Raw genomic sequence first — 25,029 nt, 5'->3', positions numbered from 1 at the left:
TTCATTTGAAATTTGACATTTTGAATTCAAATTATGTTTTTCGTAATTATAATTCCGATAGGAACCATATATCGAAACAAGAAACACAACGAGTAGGTTTCTATCAGAAATCGTGATTGAGAAAAAAATAATTTGAATTCAAGATGTGTGCTGTATGTTTTTTCTTCTTCTTTTTTTGTGATAAGTATCGTAAGAGTTTATGACAGCATTCGTTTTGAGGAGCTCTCCGTCTTCCTTCTATCAGATTCAGGTTTTAAATGAATTGAATCTATCGAATGATGGGATATAGTACTTTTGAGACCAAATGCCCTTCCTCCAAAAAAAATTTCATATGGAAAGGTTTTTCGTTTTATTTCGCTTGTTTATTTTATATGCTTTCATCGTGGTTTCACTTTATTTGCATTAAAAAGTCAATTGCTATTTTTACATTTTTTTCTATTTTTGCTCGAAAATTCCTTTTTACTGTCAGTTGAAAACCAATTTTCAACTACAAATAAATCTCAGCCGAAATGTTACGTCAGAAGCTGTGTGCGAAAAAAAGGGAGTCATTATTTTCCTCCTCTGTGTTGCTGTGTGAAAATGAAACCTTAAATCAGAAGTTGTATCTGGACGTGATCAGAATATCCAAATGAAAAATGTAATTGTCATGCGGTTACATTCTAGGAGAAAAACATCGTGAGAGAACGCAGACCTTACTAAAGATACTTATTCTAAATAGTTTGACCGAGGGGGGGGGGAGAGTTGTCCCAACACACGCCTATGATTTGCTTAAACTTTTGTAATATTTATCCCGATAGCTACTTGTGGGGCGTCAGTAAACGTTTTTCTTGTTTTACATTGACCAAACGAAGCGAACTCAATCGTTCTTCATTTAGTGCATCTGACTGTAAATTTGTTTGTTATGCAGTAACAGCTGTACGCTTTGTTTAATTTTCTTCAAATAGGATGTTGGTTAGAGTCATGAATACGTAAAGATTTGAATTTTTGATTCCTTTTCTAAAGGTGGCTATTTCAATGTGCAGCAAAACTTATATGTCTCTAGTGTTTTTTTTTTTTTTTTTAATTAAGAGTTACGTATTCACTTCAATGATTTCATTTGCAAAATAACACCTGTTTGCAAGCTTGCTTCTTAAAACTGCCTTGTTTACAAAACTAGGTCACGTTACCTAGTTATAATACTAGCAAAGATGTATACCTTTTCATTAGTAGCTATAGAAAGCGCTATAAATAAATTGATAGTTTTAAATTTATAGATAAGATATGTTTTGTGACAATCTATAAATAAATTTTGGGTAACGTGCTGATCGGGCATGGGGCTCGGAGTTGGAGGATTCAGGGTATACCGTCGCCCCAAAACACCCTCTAAGCAAGTGTGACCCCTAAGAGCAATGGAGTATCCCCCAAATACCATGAAGACCCTCAAGAGCGGAAACCCACGAAAAGGTAAAAAAAAATGCCCCAAAAATGCCCCCTAAAATTTTCAATGGCGCCGTCAGCTCCACGACTCCTTCAGTTGGGGGTGGGGGCACTCCTCCTCTGAGTACAAGTGGAGTAAGTGCTCGTCTGGAGCTCCAAAAATTCTGGGGCGGAAGAAGGAGGGGGGATGCCAAGAAAGAGAGAGAGAGGGGGAGAGTAAAAAAGAACGAATACGATTAAATTTATCGTCAAAAACAACAAATTAATAATAACAATGGGTCGGTTAGTTACCTTGGTTGCAGGGTAATGAAGACTCTCCTTCCCCTTCAGTATTATACCTAAATTATGGAGGCTTAGATATGTTGGTGCCGAGTCGTCGGGACTGTTTTTCCTGGAAGATGCAGATGCATATGAAAAAAAATCTTCATTGATTCCACAAACACCTAGTATCAACTTCACGAATATATATTTTTTGAAAATCTTTTAATAAATGTATTTTAGACTTTAAAAAAGAACTTCCTGTATGACTGTTCTATTTTTTCCTGCACGAATGTCAGATGTCGCTCATGTCATCATCGGGTAAAATGTACCTCTTTCACTGATTTTATTGTACTAATACAAATGTTTTCTAAATTAAGGTTTGACAATTGGAACTTTTGAAACAAATACTTGCAGCTTCGTACTCCCACCTTTTAACATGGAATTAAGATAAAAATTTGATTTACATTTTTACATTTATGTAGCATACAAGGATTTGTGTCCATTGATAAAAATGAATGTGATAGTGATGGTAATTATTCTATCAAGTCAAAGACTGCGCTCCCTTTCTCCGTCAAAGAGACTTTTACGTTAAAAACCATTTTTAGGAAAGGAAAAAAAGAAAGGAAGCCTTTCTGTGCTGGCTGTTTAATTCCACCGTAAGAAAAAGTCCTGGGCGTGCTTAACATACACAATAAAACTGTATTTCAATACATACATAACACACATTATGAGAAAAAGAGAGGGACTTTCAATTCAGGGGCTGTCTTTAAACGAACAATTCTCTTGTGGGTACGTATATATATTTATATTTCGTATCTCGGAAACGGCTCTAACGATTTGGATGAAAATTTGGATTTAATTGTAGTTTAGTATTCTAAGTTCATCTGCATCAGCGTTTTTTCTGTAAAACCGTGATTTCTTTTTTTTTTTTTTTTTACAAAAAAAGAGTTTTTTAATATAAAGTCTAATTGAGTTCAGCCCTGAAAAAAATTGTGACTTGACACATAAGGCAGACGATTTGCAACCATCTACTATAATATTAAAATCTGTTCGCGTCATAGACTAATAATAAGTAGACCGAGCTTTCTCATTCTTGCTGATGAAGAAAATTGGTTCATAGATGTATCATGTGACTAGTGGAAGGGCTTGGCGAAGACTTTGGCAGCATGGTTGCTAGATGGCAGCATTATCCATAGTTTGGCACTCGACATGTATTTAAGACAATGTGTTTTCATTAAAAAAAAACTTCCAGGTGCAGAGATTGAACTGTTTTTCTTTTAGTTATGCATTATTTTGACATTAGTAATAGTTTTTGATCAGTTTTCGGTAACTTTTATTTCATTTGGAGCTGTCAGCGTTGGCGTGAACGAAATGGCGTAAACGTTTTGCGTTAACGCAAAAATGTACTAATCGGTATCTTAAATTGAAACTGTAGGTAAAAATCTTACCGTTTGCTGATTCTTCTTGGTCGCTTGCATCTTTTATTGCTTAGAGAGTTATTGAAATTGACTAAAGAAAATGCACAATACTATCTAAACGAAAAACTCACTATATTAACAAAATATTTACAACTTAGAATAACAAATTTACAAATCGGACTCCATAAAAGATCATTCTTCCGTGTTCCATAAATTCTATTTATTTTATTTCGCGCTGGCGTTGATCGTCTGCTACGATTAACGCTCGCTGTTGCTAGGATATCCACCAGTCACATGGTTTGGTTTATGAGCAGCAAAAGGGTTGCCATAGCTCGGTCTACTCTTATTATTAGTCTATGGTTCGCGTCCGTCTGTCTGTCTGTCTGAAGATCGATCTTCTCGAGAACCGCTGCGAATCGAGAGTCAAACGAGATACCGATCAATTCGAAATTTTCCAAAGAAAACAATAGAACCAATCTTGTAATTGTGCGCCTTTAATTAGCGGAGATATTAATTAAAACGTTAATTAACATAACGTTATTTGGGAATTTTTATTTCTTTCCTGTTGCCATTTTTCATACGGTGAGCAAATAAAATTCTAATAATTGTTTTAAAAGAGATTTTTTTGGCTGCTGTCCAAATCTTAAAATAATGTTTCCATCTAGAATTTCATTTTAAATTAGTTTAAAATTGGTTGCTTTTTTCGGATATAGCCTTTATTTTATCGTCTGTCCTTTTTTATTTTTTACATTCAACGTTCTTAATTCTTTTCAGAATATGAAAAATGTTTCTTTAGTAATGTTTATCGATTGTAGTGTAAGTTTATCTGTCACCGGCCTCATATTTTGGTACATTTAGGATGTGCGACTAATTATGTTTATTTTGTTGGACATTTTACCGTCACATGAGTGAGTTTTCGAATTGTAATAACTCTCTTTTTCCTTTCAGTTTCTATTTTTGAAATCGAGTTTGTATCGTTAAAAGAACACGTTAAATTAAGATTGTTTTGATTTCTTTAAGTGAAACAGAGTAACAAAAAATATTGTTTTTAAGGATTTTAACTAAAGCTTAATTGAAATCTGATGACTTGATATTAAATCAATGCTTATTGGTATTTAGTAAGTTTTGGTGCTTTAGTTTCATGTAATCAACCAAAAAGTATGTGTCATTTTATGTAAAAAGCTAATTGTGATTGTAAATAAATATTTCAGATATAGTCTATCAGATGTAATTCATTTGAACGTGAGCCCAGATTATAGCTGATAATGCATATATTTTCATCTTTTGTGCTAATTGAAAATATTCATAACTTGTATCATTGATAACTATGATTAACGTTAAAGAGATTTTTGCCAAAAATATGCTCTACTGGTGTTTTGCAAACCTTGCATTACATGCATTTATTTACTCCTTAGCGCTTTAGCAACTGATGTCAGATTAATACAAAAACATCAATTGAAAATATCAATTGAAACATCAATATCTTTCATTTTTTAAGTAGCCCGTGCAACGCCGGGCACGCAGCTAGTAACAATGAAAATTTGTCCCTTCTCGCTTTAAAATTTTAAACTTGCTTAGGGTTGCGAGGTTTGACTGATATTAGCCACTTTGGCTAATTTCAATCGCGCTTATCTAAAATCAAATTCAAAAGCATTATTTAAGTCGATGTAATGCTTTTTTTTTTTTTTTAAGCAAAACTATTGCTTGACCGTTTTATTTTATTTTATTTATTTATCTTCTTTTTAACATTTCAAATAATTTTATATGTTTTTTTAAATCACGCATCTAAATTTTATTTCGAAAAAACAAATGTCTTGAAACTGTTTATATTTTGTTAAGATTGTTGTTGTCATAATTTGTTGGTGTGGTTTGTGCATCATCAGTTTTTATGAACAGCATGCTATATGTAGCACTTTCTGGCGTAAAGTTACCAACTACACTAAAAGTACTTATTCCAAGTGAAAATCTCGATTGGGTATAAAATCGTGAATCGCAACATAGTATGGAAGTATTGGGTTAAAACCGATTTCACCATAGTAAAATTGGCTCCAAAAGTTCAAAATCTTTTAATTAATGACAGGAAAATTGTATAGTGGGAACAAAAATGTAACAGATAGTTTAAAGCAAAATGCTGATTTAATTGCATTCAGAATCTTTGTTTGGTACTTTAGTGTTATAAGATGGTCGCGGTGCATTTTCAATCCTAGCAATTTTTTCATATTTATTATCGCAATGTTTGGTCTTAGTTTTGACAATACCATGCGTTAAATATGTATGCGAAACCAGCTCAAAGCTTCCCTATGTGGAAGACTGTAGGGGAGAGAAGGACTATATTCAGTAATAGACTTCTTATAGCTGAAATGATTATAGTGCTGATGAAGTGATTACATGTATATCTCCCTTTTTTCGGAAGCATATTCAACGACTGGCGAGAACCTTAATATTTCGTTAACGTGATCCTTTTCAAGTATATTTGAAAAAGTATCGAACCTTAGAAAAACATGAGTTGACAAAAAAAAAAACTTTTAAAGCCGAGCGAGGCTCGGTCGCCCAGATACTTTACCAATAAAAATACGGACAGAAAAAAAAAATAATAATAATAACATCACTTCAAACAGCGAAATGTTCTTTTGTTTGCTCTCTACAAAAATTCAATAATATTTTATCTTCACCATCAACACATATTGATTAACTTTACCCATCAATAAAACAAGCCCTCACCCACAGTTCCCTAAAAGCCTCCGATTTCGGCAACCCTACTGAAAGACTCAAAAAAAAGTTCAATAAACTACTTTTTGCTACAATCTCTGTATGACCGGCTTAATTAAAACTTAAATCAAAGTCCAAACGTGTGTCAGCGCTTCCTCCAGAATTAGATTACGGCAATCGAAACCGAGCTTATATAAAGATTCTGCAACCCCTCATTCCGAATCAATTCCGGCCTTTATCCTGAAGTCACCAGACACGTGTCAGAAACATCATAGAAGTATTTCAGTTGCACAATCTCATATTTTTTCTAGGTAAGTTTGAATTTGAATTTCATTCCAAAATGCAACAATGTACAGTTTTCTAGACCAGTGGTGTCCAACCTACGGCCTTATGTGCCCCATTGTTATGTTCAATGTCACAAGTTGAAGACTACGATTAGTTCTGATGTCACAAATTAGGAGCCATATATTGAAAAATTGATTTTCGAAAAACAAATGCAATAATATAAGAATAATAAAATAAAATAAGCAATATCAATCAATGTTAATCAATCAAGTACTTGATAGTAACAACTCTTGGTTCCAATTTTTTTTCCATGTTTTTCTCTGCTAATTATAAAAGTTTTTAGCATTTTGAAATTTTATATGTGTTTTTATCCTCAAGGATCATTTTAATCAAGAGGTGTGGCCCTTGGATAAGAAAAGGGTGGGTACCACTGTGCCCACCTAGCAGGGCTTGATCAAGCCACAGTGGTGCCCTGGGCCAAAAGTTTCATGCCTGCACTCTCCTCACTCATTAGTGGTTTGATGCAACTGAAAGTGCTCTGGGAAAAAAAATCTTAATTAAATGCAGAATTTACTATACTTGAACAAACTGCAACATAATTTTAATATAATATTATATGAAATTTTGTTATGTAAATATACTGAACGTTTAATTTATCATCACAACTAATCGAGAAATTAATGAAAAAGACAAGAACAAAAAACATTTGCAAATACTGTTTTAAATAATTTAATGCATAAAGCCTAACAAATGCAAATATTAAAAGTTGTAATGTGACTTTGAAAAGAGTAAGGGGCTCTAAACTATGGGGCCTCATGGTCCAAGGTCCAGTTAGCCCATGCGTAAATCAGGGCCTAGAGACCAGAAGTTCTCAAATTAATAAACATTGCAGTTCACCTTTCAGAAGGAATCCCAGTTTGTAGCGTCTCATTATATTCTCTGATTGTTTCCCGAATTGCTTCATTCCGATTGTTTTCGGATAATGTGCTCTTGGATTATTTCGTGTGTATTAAACTTGGCACAAAACTACTATATAAACCGTTTGTTTTTTTGAAAGTTTCGTTTAGTTTAAACTAATGATGGGGGAAGGGGAGGGGGAGGATAATTTCTCGATATGAAAAATTTTCCACTATGTTTTTCCAGAAAATTTTCTGTGTAAAAAAGTCAATTTTGCGGTGAATATTTTTGTGTGACATACTAAAACTTCTCATGTTTTCCTTCATTTCTTAATTTCAGTTGCATTGAAACAAAATAATGCAGGTTTTAACTTCAACTTTGTACGGGACAAGCATAAACTTATTATTTCTTTAAACTTAAATTTTTACTGCTTCATTTGAAAATAATAACATAGCATTTCTCAATTTAAGTATTCACTGGACGCTTATAGAAGATTAATAACTATAGTTGGGGCAAGCTTAACCTGATAGTTTCTTAATGTTGCTCAGGATGTGCGCCGAACAAATTTGCCGAAAAAAGACATTTTTAGAGGTCAGAAAGACCTCCCATCGAGGCATCCCTGGCTCGGAATAGTATTTTGGGACTTGAAATAAAATGTTGCTTTCAATCTTTAATTTATAAACAAAAATAATCATAAACAGGTTGAATTTTAACTTTTTAAATTTTCACTTTTAATTAGGATCTAATTAAAAACTCTTATTTGTTTCGGATTCTTTCTTTTCGGAAAAAAAAAAAAACGAATGAGAATACAAACAAAATTATCAGAAGAAAATCGCATTTTTGTGTTCTATAAATAAGCGTAAAATGTGTAGTGTCACACTTCTTGTGTCATATCCTCCCTCTTTCATGTCCCAAACTGTCAGTTTTAGGAACCCCCATCTCCCCCTTATCCGGAACTAACAATTTCATGAATCCTCCTCCTTTCCTTCCCATGTTCGAACACTAACCCAGTTGAGGTGCCTTATATGAGTTTTCTCCTACACATAGTGTAAATGCGGTGTAGCTACATTTAGAGCGCCTACGAGATAGCAGATGTCCCCTTTAGATGCTCTGCAGTGAAAAATGCTAAACGACAGTACGGAATACTTATCGTCAGAAAAAAATGTGTCGAATAACGATATTTATAGGAGGTCACGGTGACCTCCCGTGACCTTCCATCGGTGTGTATAATTGAAGAAGATGGTGGGTGAAACACTTATTCGTTGGAATTCGAAGATCGTCAGAATTCATAATTCGTGTTTGTTTTCAAAGCGTATATAATTTCGAACCATTAGATGAAATGTCTACTAAAAATAATAGTTTAAAAAACTAAAAAAACACGCATTTGTAGCAAAATTAACCAAAAAGTAAAAAATAATCTTTGGATGACAGTAATTGACCTAACACTTAATTTTGATGCAATAAATAAAACCGTGAGATGCTGTCTATTGACATTTTTGCACGGAGAACAAATGGATAAAATAAAGGACAACTGATAAGAAGCCCCCCCCACCCACGCTTTTTTGTATTACATAAAAATTGAGTGTTTGGTCAAGTACTATTATCCAAAGATTACTTTTTACTTTTTAGTTCATTTTGCTACAAATGCGTGATCTTTTAGTTTTTTGAACTATTATTTTATTTTATTGTTTTTAGTTTAACTTGTTTTTGAAAAAATATTCATTTGAATGTAATTCAAAATCTTTTATATTCATGTTTATCCAAAAAAAAAAAGCGACTAAAGGTCTCGGGCAGCATTCGAAACGCGGTCTCTCGAACTCCAAAATGAATAACTATACCCCTTAAAGTGCAATAGCCGAGCTTTAAAATCGTTCAACTACGCTTATAAATTGCCTTTCGAGTAATTGTCTGATCCAGCTAATACATCTCAGTCATTAATGTATGTGTGCGGAAATCATATTTACATTGCTTTGAAAATTTGAGATATTTTATTAAAAGTATTGTTCAATAATGGCGTGATCAGGAATGAATTGCCAATCGAAGGCTCACTTAAATTTTGGCATGAAATTAGTTAAAAACGATACTAATTCATGTTCTAATTACCTTGGAACAATAGAACAAATTTTGTCTGATGCAGAAAAATCAAAGTTTTTTTTAATGATGTTTTTAAATATTTTTTGCGAGCATTTTTTAAAGTTTTTTTTTTTTTTTCAAATTTTGCTTTTTCACATTGTTGGAATTTAGGCCAAAATATTGATTAAAATTGGAATAAACTAACAATCTTATACATATAAAATCTGAGTATCTATCTATCTATCTAAGTCCAAGCTTCTTCTCCCGAACGACAGTGAACTGACCATCGAACCAGGTGTCGATGGATTCGTCATCTTCCCGTCTTCATGTTTGGCTATTTAACATAATCCTCCGATAATAATTAGCGGAGATATCAATTAAAAATTATTAATTATGACTCTTAGATTTCAAAATAAAATCCATATTTTTCGAAGGCTTTCCTCCATTCAAATTATTATTCAGTGCTTCAACTCAACTTTCCGGATGAACGCTTTTATTAAAATTTACAGCGTGAAGAAAATCATTGAGATGAAAGATCTGTTGCCATTTCTTTTTCTCGAATATGAACAGGTAAAATTCTTGTTTTTGTTTTGAGGCTTTTCCTGTAATCAGGGGATTTAAATTGTTTACTTTTTTGGGGGGTTTTCCGCAATCTGCCGCAAAACTACACTGACTTTTTTTTTTTGGTTCAAGCCTGAGTGTTGAACTCGCGTCACTTGACATAACTTTTATTTTTGAGGTGGACCGTGCAAAGCCGGGCGACGCAGCTAGTTAATAGTTAATTAATTAATTTGATTATAGAATATTGCATTGTCATCGGGGCTGAGGTCGCGTGCCAGATTTCAAGAATCCGATCGCAGAAAGTGGGTGAAATTTGAGTTGCAAGCTTTCGTTACACCATTCTTAAACTAAAAAATAAAAATAAATGCATAAATGTATCTTTTTTACGTTTTTTTCTCTCTTTCTTTTGCAAAACGAATTTAGAGGTATTTGAAGGGAAATATTTAATTGACGTACTTTTCAAAAACAGAAGTAATTTCTTTTTAATGAAATTATTATTATTATTATTTTAAAAATGAGAATCTGGGGAATTAAAAACACTGACACTTACAATTAAAAAAAAAAAAAGAAAATTTGAAAATTCATAAACTTGGCGATGAATGCTGAAATACTTTCTTAGGGTTCAACCAAGGAAGCACCTGAGCTTTAATTTTTTTTCCCTTTGTCACTCCTTCTTCGAACTCTGAACAATCGGTTTCATGTATGTTTTTAATTTCGATATTCGCTGGCTTTTTAAAATTATTATGTTGCCTTTTAAATAATCATCGCCCCCTCCCTTCTTTCACTCCTCAAGAATTGTCACCCCCTTGAGGAGCCGAATTGCCCAGCGATCGCTCCCTGGTTGGGAATCACTGATGTAGATCATAGTATTCACTCCGCCCTTTTGGATTTTTTTTTCTTTTTAATTTTTGTTATTTTGTTCTAAGGATACAAGTATCGTACTCTTTTTTTGTAATTCTTTGAATTTTACATTAGATACTCGTACATCCACTTTGCCCCATACCTAGGGCGAAGTGAAAATTTTCAACTAATTTTTGAAGGTACAAATTTACTGCCAAAATGAAACATAGCATGTCAATACAAGTTTTGTGATAAGGTAAATTGTTCTTTCTGTACAAACTGTAATTTCAAAAACAAATTTCTAATTTCTTCATTTTGATAAAAGGAAAGTTATCCCTATATTTCACTTTGATCCACTTTCTCCTACATTATAATGAGCGTGAGTGAGTGAGTGTACTAATATGTTTTATTCGGTTATCTCAGCTCCATACCTTACATAGCATCTCTTCTTCTTCGACTGTTCCCCCTTCCTAAATGTCAATAATACTTAAAAGTATACCACGTAGAGTGTATACATTTTTATAGCTTCGATTGTAAAAGAGATAAACTTAACGGCTTTTAATGACATTAAAGCGCATAAGATTGTAGCTGTTAATGCATAAAACAGACCAAAATCCTTCTTCCTTTGAGAAGGTAAGTGGAGATGTGAACCAAGGCGTATGAGCACTAAAATTTTATCAGCCGAACAATGAAATGTGTGTTGGAAGACGAACGACAAAAAAATAATAAAAATCTTCCTGATAATGAATGTTTTGGATTATACACATTATTTAGACCTTTAGTTCATATAAACCCGAAAAACTAGATTACAAATAAATATTAATTTTTTTTATTAAGCCTTCTTAAAAGAGTGAAGAAATATTTATCGGTTTGACCCTTATCCGTCGCTATGACAAAAATTGACTTAAAGCACGCTTATTTTTCTGTATGAATCCCCCCCCCCTTATGAGCACCTCTGTAATATGGCTCTGAAAACAATGCACTTGATCTTGAATAATCTCATTGATTTTGGGTTGAAAGAGAAGTTCTTACATTGAGACAACGCAAATAAACTATTATTGGCAAAGCAAATTGTATTTTCTTCACTCCAATTTTGACATATGGAATCGAATAATCCTTCGCTCATCTGAAGTCATCTTATTAGAGCCAGACTATTTCATTTGGGTTCATTAGGGGGCAATCCCCCCCCCCCCGCCTGGCTTTGAGAATATAATGAATTTACATATAAGTGCGCCTGTGCTTTTGCTTTCTTTAAAGAATAATTTGCATTGAGAATACACCCTTTGACTCCAACTATCCCGTGGAAAATGTCAAAATGACTGGCCTGGGGCAGTTTTCGAAATATGTTTTTTTTTTATTATTGAAAATGCAATTGTTATGTAAATTGGTTTCCACTCACTTTTTCCTTTGATGAATCCCCTTAAATCCCAAGGTGAGTTTCCCCAGGACCACATCTGATTATTCGCAGACCCCGCAGTGCATGGGGGGGGGGATACGCCCTTAATGGTTTCAACGGCCCACAAATGGAAAAAAAAAAAAAAAACCTGCAATAAGACTTATTAATGTTGCAAATAACTATGCACTGCTGGCCTCTGTGGTGGGGCCCCACTGATTTTGTTGCGGTGGGGGGGGGGGAGAGGAAAATTTATAGTTCTGGAACTGGTTCCCCCCAAGTATTTTTTCCCCAACTTCTCTGCGGCAAGGAAAAAAAATTATTAAAAAAAATATTCTAGTTCACTATGCTTGATGAGGTTTTTGCATAATGAAACATGACGCAAGTAAACATAACGTGTTTGGTATAAAACAGTTCGGAAAACTAATTTTTACACATATAAAACAATTTAAAATTTTTACCAGCGAATGTATAAATTTTTAATTACCATTCAGAATAGCTTCAAATGAAAAGCCTACTTTATAAGCAAAAAAGAAATACGACAAAAAACAGAGAACCCAAATTTCTATCAGCGACAAGTTTTTTCTTTTACAATTTTGAAGTCCTGTCAATTTTTTTTTTTTTTTTTTAAATTTATACTAAAAATTTTTTCGTTTACTAATCATGTTTGAAACGAATATTCACACGAAATAGTTAAAATATTGTGGTTTTTAAGACGAAGGCATGAAATTCACTATTCATAAAAGAATGAAAATTAAGGAAGTACATAACATACTGAAGTGAAGTTAAGAAAAGTCTTTTTTGCAAATATTTTTTTGTAAATAATTTTTTTTTCTTCTGATTCTAAAATTTACATATGTACGTTTGCAATCATGTCGTAAATGAGTGACATATAAAATCATACAACACTTTTTGTCTTTTTTTTTTTTTTTTTTTGTGGGGTGGTGTGTGGGGGGGGGGGGGGCATGGCGCACATTGCGTTATTTACATGTTTAGGGAGGATTGAGAGGTATCCTCCTTTGTAGTAACTAAATTTTCAATTTCTTGCGTTACGCTAACGATTTTTTTTCGGTCTGCAAAATTGCATCACTTATAAATCCAGGTGTGCTTGCCGCATGGTAGCGGCTGGATCTTTGATGATCGATTTCTTTATTTCTGCTTCTGGAAGATATTTTTAGATCAGTTACTATTCAGTGAAAAACGTTCCTCTCACACTTGACACTTTATCTTGTTTCTACGTAAGCATTTCTTTCTTTTGCATATCTGGGGTATTTTCTCAATTTTGTAAGCCATGACTTTATTGCGTGGTCATTAAATGACCGCACTGAAACAGGGAATAATGCATCCAAATCATTGGACACGCGTCGTCACGTGATATGTGAGGCGATGAGAATTTGAGTACCTGATTGGCTGCCTTATAAATGGCCGCACATCGGATCATTGCAGCGGTAGAGACAGTTTTGTATCCGGTGTAACATAGAAAAGATGCAGTATTAAGCCGGCTGTCAGTAGATGAATTTGAAATAATATAAAATATAGCTGGCAATAACTTTTCTTCAATCATTTGGATTTCTTTCTAGTCTTTTTTCCGGTAAGAACTACCCTTGTCAATACATTTTTAACATTTTAAGTTAATCGATCATGCAAACTATAACTATAATTTCTTAAACTGTTCCACTTGGCATTATATACCTAATCAATACGAATATTTTTGTAGTAAGACAAAAATATTAGATGCTTCCAAGAAATCAATACTTATTTGTTACTGTTCAATATTTCTGCAGCATATTTCGTAAATTTTATTAGTCGAACTGGATCTCGAAGACAAATATTGATCCTAAAGAATTAAAGATTCATTAAAAATACTTTGAATACAATCTTCAATTGTTTATTCAGTGTGTTGCTTTTAGTTATCATTTTTTACTATTTTTTTTTTCATTTTTAAAACAAGTTGCTCTTTTTATTATTTTGCCAGAAGCAATGACTTGAAAGTCAATACTTGTCACCACAGTGAGTGCTTTGTAGCTAATATGTTAACATTATTTTCACTTCAACCTGTGTCAGAATTTTTTTTTTTTTTTTTTTTAATAACCTTGGCATTTTTGTTTTTATTGTAAACATAGCTTTAATTTTCTTTTTGGATTTTTAAAAATAATTGTTAAACTTGCTTTTTTCTCCATAACATATTTTTGAAAATAGAAATGCATGCATTACTGTTTTTAAGTGTTCCAACTGTGTTGAAGGTGTTAAGTGATATGAAATGGAAAATGACAATTGTCATTATTGTTATTTCATTTTTTTTCTTTACTCTTATGATTGTTGTATACTAATTCTATAAGAACGTGATTGAGATTTTGAAATTAAACAATTTTTTTTTTACTATTTCATTTAAGGTTTTACAAAACTGATATTAAAAAAACAAAAGTAGTTGAAGCCTAACTTGTTTATATACCTATGTTAGAGTAATGATGTTTAGTATAAATCAAAAATAGTTTGAAAAATCTTTGTTTTTAAGTTATGAGTCCTAATAAAAATTGCACTTGCACATTATTTCATTTTGTAATTTGCAACACTGACAACAATTTGCTTCAATTTTGAAAATCTATTTCAAACATTGAAATTCTTAATTTATGCTGTAGAAACTGAATACTTTTAAAATAATTCTTTAATTATTCTTCATTATTGTATTGCTTTGTGCACACTATTGTTTTTAGTTAAAAGTGCTAAGAAGATAATGTTTTCTTAACTAATTAAAATTTTTTTATAATGAATAATTTTTGATGAAATGTATGAAAACTATTTTAAAACTCTATTGATACGGTAAAGAAATACTCATCCGGTTCATGTAAAAATAACTTAAATATTTAACCACATTTTATCTTAAGTGGACCAGTCATATTCTGTTTGCAGAGCAGCATATCTTCATGCTTACCAGTCCGGAGGACCACTTACTTTTTTTGAAGAATTTCTAGTGCTGCAGGATTTTAACTTAAGCAATGTTCTTTAAAGTTTTTGACCAGTTCTTTTTAAAATATGGTATATCCATTCAGTTCAAAACTGGATATAAGTATTAGAAAATATATATTGAAAACTGATTGCTGGTACAAAAACTCTTATAATGTTCAGACTCCAAAACAAAACTAGTCTTAACCAAACTTGTTAAAGTATGCATATATTGAGTTTTGGAAAGTTTTGAGCATTTTATATGGATGAGCCACAATTCTATAGTTGTCAAACCAAATTTATCTACTTATTGAACTAATTGGATATAAAATTGCCTTCTTGTAGAGACCAGATTTTGTAAAATTTATTCTCACTTTTTAGAATTGTTCCAAAACTTTCATTGTTGAACCAATTTGAAATTTTGCATTCTTCTAACCCATTAAGTGCAAATTCTCAAATTTTGGGAACCTTTGATTAAGATTTTGAAATTATTTTGAATTGAATGATAGAGAACCTAACTTTATTGGTAATTTTTTCAAAAAGGTTTGGAACGTAATGTTAAAAACAAAAAAAAACCCTTCAATTTCTCAAACATTTCTCCGTTTTTTTATTACACGGGAAAAAACTTCCCTAAAAATTATTAATATGAATGCAAAAAATTAGAAACGTAGAATATGAAGCTAAATAAAGCTTTTTTCCAATCACAATAAATGGCCCACACAACACAAACTGGTGGAATAGACGTTGAAAAGTCGTCGAATCTGGTCTAAACACTCGTCTATAACTGATCTAAAAACCGTCTGTAACTTGTTAAAATGTCCCCTCAGAACAGTCGAAAGTCGTCTTATACACGTCGAAAAGATGACTACAATGGATGAAAAATGGTAGAATTAGATCAATAATAGACGATATCCATAGCGCTAGATAACGTTACCAAGTTCAGTTATAGATGATCTAAAAAACGTCTTCTAGGTGCGCTTATTAACACAGCACACCTTTTTTCAATTTTGGACTCTTAATTGTAATGTTTATACGACACATTACATTTTCCTTAACCTTTTAACATTCATACATTTTTGTCTAATCTGCCAGTTCAATTTTTTAGTACTTATTGCAATTACACTATTAAACTTAAAACCTTATTTTCAATTTTTCATGTGTGTTAGCTTATTTTTTTATCCAAAGGTCTTATTTCCATATATCATTTTGAAACAGAAATCATCAACAAGATGAATAAGCTTACCGAAATCAATAAAGCGCTATAAAACAAATGCTAAAATATCAGAAGTAAAAGAAGGCGGTGCTGCTCAACGTACGTTGAAGCACGTGCTTCAACACTAATAACACAGCAACAAGTGTTGCCAATAATGTTAATAAATCATAAATATCATCATTGTCATTAATTTTTTTTTAAAAATAAAGTTCTAGCCCTTTAACCAATGTTACATGAACTAATGAACTATTTTTAATTCACTTTTTGCAGCATTTAGCACCATCGCAATCCGCTTTCACCCATCACTGTTTGTGTTGATTCTACTGGACACTTCTATTCGACGTTTAGTAGACGACCCTTGTGGATGATATAATTTACGTCTGTAAAGGATAACTAATAGACGTCCAATTATAGACGTTTAATAGAACATCTAGAAATGACGTTTATTAGTCGTAGAATAGATATCACCTTTAGATGTAGATGAGTATAGATGAGTTTCGATGAGAAATAGTCGTTTTATAGACGAGTGTGCTGTGTGTGTGGGGGGGGGGGCAGTCAAAAAATAAATTTAAAGGAGTTTTATAGGAGTTTATTTACCGATGTCCCAAAAGGGTAGACTTTGCGTGTTCAGATTAGCAGAAAGTTACGGCTGGCAGAAATGGTCTTCACCCATTTTGCATGAATGAACTCTCCCTTCTCTATTTTTTCTTGTTGAATCCACAGCTCCCTTTTGCATTTTCTCATTGTAACCACTCTGTTGTTCAAGGTCAAGATCAGGTGCTTTTATCAAAACAAGTGACATTCCCATAGTTGCCAACTCGTACAATTTTGCCGTACATTGTAAGACTTTCGGACGTTTTTTACGGTCTTGTGGCAAATTTGTGCAAGAACTGCGCTCTTTTTTTTATCGGATAACAGCATGGAGAACATTTTAATCTGTAGGAACTTACAGAAAAACTATTGCTTCAAACAAGTTGTTGATAGATAATTTTTGAAAGTTGCAAAGTCAGCAACTTTTAAAAGTTTAAGTTCAAAGAAATGAAAGTTTATTTATTTACTTATTTTTAAATTTATTTATTTATTTTTTACTTATAAAAGCACAGATCAAGTAAAGGTAAGGATTTGAAAATGTTATAATGCTTTAAATTTTAATACTTTTCTTTATAATGGTCAAAAAAGCGTAGAAATAGCCACCGCATACATTGTAAGATTTTTAAAGTTGGCATGTTGGCAGCTATGCATTCTATTCCTCTGGAAGAAACTGCTCGAAAAACAAGTGCCAATCCTCCCTAAAGTGGATGACCCATCTCTCTGATTTTCTACAGAGTGCGGAAGAGATTTCCCTAAAATGAGATCAAAGATTGCTTTAAAATTATCCTCCTCCCCTATAAATGTCAATAGCTCAGTCAGCGCCATGTGCTCTTTCCCCCATGAGGGCACCCCTGGAAAAAATACAATAAAGTCTAGGTCAGGGGCTTTCAATAAGGGAGGTAGGATTTCAGTAGAGAAATTTCAATAGAATATTTTACTGTTTCTTGCATTTTTGACTTTGCCACTAGCATAAAAAAATATGGAAATAATATATTTTAGCATATTACAAGAAGATGACTGTAGTATCACTTGTTTGTGAACAGCCAGATTCTGTTCGGATAGTTGTGGAGAAAAATAAATAATCGAAATTGATTAGATCACTGGTAATGCGATAACTGTCTCAATTTGCATTTTTACAATTTACTGTTATTTGTTGGATAAAATCGGTGAAGCTAGAACCATTGCTAGTTCCTCAACTTGAAGCATGCAGGCCATTGATCTCTGAAACCATTTGGATGATGTAAATCATTTCATCAAACATGTTGTGAGGCAACCGAAACATAGGCTGTGAGAAAAATCTCTCACCTATGATGAAACAAATACACCGTTAGGCAGCCCAAACATACCTTAGTTCCGTTTTATACCAGTCTAATGCTTCGGATCATTGTCATTTACTGTTACTCGATCCTCGACATGGTTATACTTGAAGAGACCTGCTATTTTCCTTTTTGTATATGGAAAACCTAAAGCTTTTCGCTATAAGATACTAAATTGTGTGAGAAAAGTTCCGTTTCGTACACAAATGTATAAGAAAAAGGAATGAAAACCAAGCTCAGATCAGCGTACCCGAAGAGCGAGCATGGAAAGAAGGGGGCACGTCCCTAAGGGGCCCCAACAGCTCAAGTATTGGAGAAAAAATGGAAATGACTACCACTAAGACTTATTAACTTTGCAAATATACACCGTTGGCCTCTGGAGCTAACCTCTACATATTTTGTTGCAGGCGGCCCAAAATTTATAGATCTGGGCCTCATGAAAACTTACAAGTTCTATATTTCCATGCTTGAATATGTTAAATATGTGCTTCAAGTACCAATAACTAACTTTATTTATTACATAAAGATGATTTTTGGGTTTTAAAACTGGATTTAGTCAGATATTACTCAAGTATTAAAATAGTGGCAGGGATATATATATGTTATCCCCATTAAACGCCAATTCTCCCATTTTGGGACCATACCATATATCCTAACCTAATAAATATTTTTGCAAAATTTCAGCTAAATATGATAAGAGCTTAATTTACTTTAAAAATTCAATCTTGTCCGTCCCCTTCTCTCTTACTGTACCTCTTTGCTGTTAATATTTATTTACTTAAAATGTAATAGGAAACTTGATTTACTAAAGGTTTGTTTAAAAAACAGCAAAACTAAGTCTTACTGCAGATTTGTATAAATATTTTCTACATTTTATTTCTTTTTAAAGATTTTGGCTAATTCTAATTGCGTTATCTTCTATTGCAGGTGTCCATCATTTCATGTTTTGTAAATAATATTTCATTAGAAGAATTTAAGATATTTCATCATGCCAGAAGAAATTGTTATAACCGGCATGTCCGGTAGGTTTCCGGAATCTGATAACGTTGCAGAATTTGCTGAAAATCTTTTTAACAAAGTAGACCTTGTTACAGAAGACAACAGACGATGGGAGCCAGGTAATTAGTTTCTTAATAAAATTTCACTTTATTTTAATATGGATAAATGACAAACATTTGTTTTTTTGTGCATTTCAATAAAGTTGCAGAATTTCCTGCATTAGTAATAGATTTGCTAAATAGTGCCACATAGGTCTGGTCAGCTTATAGTACTTTGAGACAGGGGCATTCCACTGTATTTTTGACATTTATGTAGAGTCCATAATGTGACCTTTTTTGTCATAACTTTTTAATTTACTGTTTGATTGGCATATTATTTTATTTTGATCTTTTCCTACCAACACACCAGCTCAAATTAAAATAATTTGCAAATCAAACGATAAATTAAAAAGTTATGGCAAAAAAAGGTCACGTTACAGACTCTACATAATGTCAAAAATACCATGGAATGCTCCGACAATGAATATATATTTTTTTAAAAATTATTTTTTAGAAGTCGGTTATAATATTGCAAGTTGGCATGGGGCCCTGTGCGATTGCCCGGCCAAAGAGCCACACCTGCTCAGTACCTTTTAGTAACATTTCTGTCAAAGGTAGCAGGCTAGTTAATTTACAGCTCAAATGCTGTATATCCCCCCCTTGTTGATTTCTGAACATTAAAAAAAATAAATGAACCACTTGACCAACATTTTGATGCACAAAAATTGCAATTTTTTTTTGCATCAAAACATTGGTTAATTGAAGGCTTGCCAGACGTCCCAGTTTGACTGGGACAGACCCGGTTTTCAGGCAAAATCTTGATGTCCCAGTTGGTTTACTTTAAATCCTGGAAAAAAATAAATTTAATTAGATGACCAAAAAAGTCTAAAGATAATTATTTGTGAAGGGTTATTTTAGATAATTATTTTGTTTTTTGAAACATAGACTTATAACAGCATCATTAAACCAAAAAAAGATTTTCTAAAAAAAGTCGTGGCGAATGAAAAATGCATCTAAATATTGTTCAAGTTTTTATTCCTCATTTAAAGGTATTTCTTCTTACCGAAGTATTTTAATAAATATTTGCATGTAAGAAATAAAATGTTTAAATTTATCTGCTTGTGTCTTTTGTTATTACCCTCGGCATCGAGAATGAACTACCCTCTAAAACAAGCAATCAGCCAGGGGTGCATGTGATCCGAAATTTGGCTAACAGCATTCTAAAGCTGATAAATTCAAAAATAAAATAAAATAAAGATTTTTTTTTTTTTAAATTCAATAAGTTTTGTTTGCATGTTTTAAAAGTTTTACCTGGGGGGGGGGGGGAGCTTTCTCATAGTTTCTGAAAGTTTTTTACTGTCTTCAGAAATTTTTACTTGAGTCCACTATTACCCCGGTTCTCTATTGAATACTCATGTTGGGAGGGTGGGGGGGGGGGGGTATTCTGGTGTACCAGTTGAACATTTCAGAAATCTGGCAAGCCTAGTTAATTGGTTCATTTAATTTTCAAGCACAAAGGTATTTATTAATTATTAAAAAAAATAGCTGGTAGAAGAGAGTCTCAGCAGCCGCTTACTGGCACACTTAGTGCAATAGAAGTGGAAGATATGATTTCACCCTCACCCACTTTTCCTTTTATGTGCTGTTAATTCTGTAGGGTCTGGTGGGGGAAAGTGGTCAATGGGGTAAAGTGGTCATACGTCAAATAAATGGCTATAGCTTGGAAATAAACGTTCGAATGAATGTGAAACTTTTATTTTAGAGTAAAGCAGTTAGAAACTACATTTTGAATACAAAATTTTACAACTGGAAAAATTTTGTTTGGTAAAAAAAAATATTTTTCGTGAACATGAAAAATTTTAAAATCTAAACACCTATTTTAACATCCTTGGGAAATTTTGTTTGTTAGAATTAGGAACAGATTGACTGTACAAGAAGCTTCCTACATTTCTCAAGAACTCTTACTCATTAGCAGTTAGCTGAATCTATTTTAGATAATTTTTTAGAACAATTTAAGTAAGATGGGGTAAAGTGGTCATAATATTAGGCTTAACGAATATTGTTCTTCTAATGTCACTTAATCTTTAGGTATAAGGCAAATACAAATTAAATATTAATTTTACTCAATATGTATTGTTTTTACAGTAAACGGGGTTAAATATACGAGTATATGCGTATATATATACGCATATATACTCGTGTAGACATGTACATAGACGTATTCACATAAATGCGCCAATAAATACATATATGGGTGTCTGCAAATATTTTTTATCCACACAGCTATACATTCTACTATACACGTATATGCTCGCTTATACTCGTATATATAAGAACACTTATATACTCAGGTATATACGCGTACGTACTCGAGTAGACACTTACATACAAGCATATGATATAAAAGTGTACAGGTTGAGTTTGCATTCTTGAGCAAATTAATAAAAGGTGTTAGAGGAGAGGAGAAGAAGTAAGAGTTAATAAGGAACATATGGTCACAAACACAATGCTGACGCGCTACATGCACTCAAAGTGAGAAATTGATGGATGCAAAAAAAGTCAAAAATTTATATATATATATATATATATATATATATATATATTACACAAATGCAATTTTACACAACATTTTAGGACTTAAGAAAGTTTTAAACCGATTGATGAAATTTACGGCCTTTAGCTGAAAAACATCATGCGTCGCATTTACAGATCCCTCTCTGTTGCAAAAACGAGACTTTTGAAAATTTTTCATCAGCCGCTGTGCCTTTGTTGCGATGCGTGTATTAGAGCTACTACGGACCGTAACTTTCAACAACTGCTCTAAATATTTTTAAAAAACTAAAATGTTAGGTAAAATCATCTGTAAGCAACAAATTTGTGCCCTGCTTTGCCTCCTGGCTTTGTGTGCATGTAGCCCGTCAGTGATTATAACTTCCTTATGATTCTTTGCTTCTTATCTTTCTTCCTCTTATCTTTCTATCCTCCCCTCTCACACCCCTTTGATTTTTGCCCAAGAGCTTAGATTCACTCTGTAGGCCGACATGTATATAAGCGTATATTCTCGTGTACACATACATATACTGGTGTATACACGATAATGTACGTATATACGTCTATACAGGTATATAATCGTGTGTACATGTGTATATACTCGTGCTTCTATATTATATATACGTGAGTAGACACACAGACGCACTGGATGTATCCACGAATTAACTCGTGTACACCCGTATATGTATGTACGTACACTTATATATGCGTATATACTTCTAGTATACACATATATACTCAAGTATGCACGTATTTTCTCGAGAAACAAGTGTATACGCGCATATGATGTTCGTTTTTATGTGTATATACTCGTATATACACGTGACACGTATATACATGTGATACGTATGTACTCATGTAGACACGTATAGACTCCTGTAGATAATCAAGTATACATGCTTATATACTCGTATTTATACGTATATATTTGAGTAGGCACGTGCATGCATGTATCTGATGTATACATGTATCTACTCATATAGGAACGTGTTTACTCGTGTATAACACAACACGTATATATTCGTGTACACATGTACTCGTGAATATACTTGTAATTATAAAAACAACTGAAATATACAAGTATTAGGGTTTTTTATAATGGTTTGCTACTATTTTTAACTATGACCACTTTACCCCATGCTATGACCACTTTCCCCCACCCCATGGGGTAAAGTGGTCATAAAAACATAGGGAAAAGAAAGTTCTATAAAACTACTAAAATCAATATTTTTCTTCCTAAAATTTAATGTACCGTGTTCTTTAATAATGCAATGTAAAATAACAACAAAAAAAGTTGAAGTGTTTAAAGAATTTGTTGCATTTATTATCCACCTAAGTTGAAAACATACGATTTTATGACCACTTTACCCCACCAGACCCTACTATCTGTCACATTGAACAAGAGTTCATTAATGGTTCTTGTGAAACCAACCACTACACTAGCTAAAAAAATAAATAAAAGTATATTGTGGAATAAATGATTTTATATTTAATAGAAGATATATATGCACTAATATTTTGGTAATTTAACCAGAAAAAGATTTCATTAATTTACTCATGACTTGATTTTCAGGACTCTATGGCTTGCCCAGACGAATGGGTGTAATAAAAGATATTAGTAAATTTGACAACCAATTTTTTGGTGTTCATCACAAACAAGCTCATAATCTGGATCCTCAAGCAAGGATACTTTTGGAATTAACTTATGAATCTATAGTAGATGCAGGTATGAAATACTAATCATTTAATTTTGAAGAAATTTTTCATTCATTACATGGAATTCAAATTGAAGTTGTTAAACATTTTTATTTATTTTTTTGTTCTCTGTGAACCAAACCTAATTTTGTACCAATCATTAATGGAAACCAATATTATTAAATAATGGTGTACTAAATAATGGTAAACCCAATATTACTAAATAATGGCAACTGTGATTTAACTACGATAATAACTAGTCCCTTATTAAATTCTTTGGATAAAGCTTTTGTTTGTCAAATTAGTGAACCGGAAAATACAGGGTGTCCTAAAAACAGGGTTCTTACGGGTCATGGAAATCCTGGAAAGCCATGGAAAAAAGTAACAGAATTTCAGACCTGGAAAAGTCATGGAAAATTAAAATTTTCATTGAAAGTCATGGAAATTTATTTCAAGTCATGGAAAAATGTCATGGACAAAGAGAAAAGAACAATAACTAAAGGAGCATTAGAAATCTTGAGTGATTTAACAGTATAGCACATAGAAGCTATTAAAAGTAGGAAATTGAACGATCCAAAAATCAAATCTGAGTTTTGAAATCTCATTGCATCCACTTCTGTCGCAGCAGCTTGCCATTTTTTGCGATGTGATTTTACTGCTTGGACATCATTTATTTTGAATTTTCTGTTATTTTCAACACTTCTTATGTTCTATATTCTGTAGTAGCAAAATTTCACGTTCTTAGTTTTGACACGCCCACTCAAAAAAAGCAGTTCAGTTGCATGCGAGTTCGATTCCATCAATTGTAAGAACTTTATTATTAAATTTTTCAGAGTTTATCTTAATTTGTTGAATGTTTTAGAAAATATAGATATTAAGTGAGGCGACAGAATACAGAAAAAGAGGAATTCGAATGCTCTAAAACAGTAGTGCCCAACATACGGCATGCAAAACTAATCCATGCGACCCACGGCTACGTTCAATGTCGGGAATTAAACGTGTTCTGAAATTTCTGTACCTATTAATTTATATGCATTTGAAAATGCAAATTTGTAAACAAAACAAATATACTTTTGAATCAGAAGATTGATTCATTACTGAATGGTTGTTTCGAAAAAAGATCTGGTTTGGAAACATAAAGAACTAAACTATGTGGCTTTACTTTAAGGAACCAAAATACTGTCAAGTTATGTGGATGATTAAAGACACTGTTGACACTAAAAGGTAACTTTTGAAGCAAATTTATTGAAACTTAATGATGACTCATTCAACCTTTGTCCCATTCAATATCATTCTGCCTGTTTAAAAAAAAAAAAAAAAAAATCATACATTTAAGCATCATCATATTTGCTTCACTGCATTTTTACTTTACTTAAATTTATATGATAAAGACAAATAAGAATAGTTTAGTTTTTTAAGTGTGCACTTATATTTTTTCCACAACGAGTAAGTGCTTCAATGAGGCTGTGGGACGTTTTGCTAATGCTCACTTCCAAATATTACCAAGTTTGAGATTAAATAGTGCTATTCTCTTCATGTAACGAGGTCATGAAAATTTTCATTGAAGTCATGAAAAAGTCATGGAATTTTTTCATCCAAATAGAGTATGAACCCTGTAAAAAAGACTGACTGCTTTCAAAAATGTATGATAAGAAAACGATTAATGATAAAAAAAAAAACAAAATTCTTGCTGAAAATTGGTGGCTCTAAATTTTTCCCTGAGAAATCCAAATTTCAGTTCAAAAATGTTTCAATAGATGGCGCTGCACATAATAAGCTGGTAAGTCAAAAAAGAAGAATTGAAATTCTTCGATTTTTCCTCGGATTGCGA

General features: G+C 32.6%; 1 protein-coding gene across 2 annotated transcripts in view; it reads left to right on the top strand.

Moving 5' to 3' along the window:
- Positions 1–6,065: 6,065 nt before the first annotated feature.
- The window catches only part of LOC129233957 (fatty acid synthase-like), a 54,946-nt gene continuing 35,982 nt past the window's right edge, over positions 6,066–25,029 (top strand). The window contains exons 1-3 of one of the 2 annotated variants that reach the window (XM_054867869.1): positions 6,066–6,115; positions 18,844–19,034; positions 23,077–23,229. In XM_054867869.1, coding sequence (XP_054723844.1) covers positions 18,905–19,034; positions 23,077–23,229 — 283 coding nt within the window. In that variant the 5' untranslated portion in view covers positions 6,066–6,115; positions 18,844–18,904. Of the gene's footprint in view, positions 6,116–13,310; positions 13,445–18,843; positions 19,035–23,076; positions 23,230–25,029 lie in introns of those variants that run through there. The other variant, XM_054867868.1, reaches the window with a different exon arrangement.

This window comes from Uloborus diversus, unplaced genomic scaffold (assembly GCF_026930045.1).
Source record: "Uloborus diversus isolate 005 unplaced genomic scaffold, Udiv.v.3.1 scaffold_829, whole genome shotgun sequence".
In the NCBI taxonomy this organism is placed as follows: Eukaryota; Metazoa; Arthropoda; class Arachnida; order Araneae; family Uloboridae; genus Uloborus; species Uloborus diversus.
The sequence above is the reverse complement of the archived record's forward strand: the minus strand, read 5'-3'. Positions and strand labels throughout refer to the sequence as shown.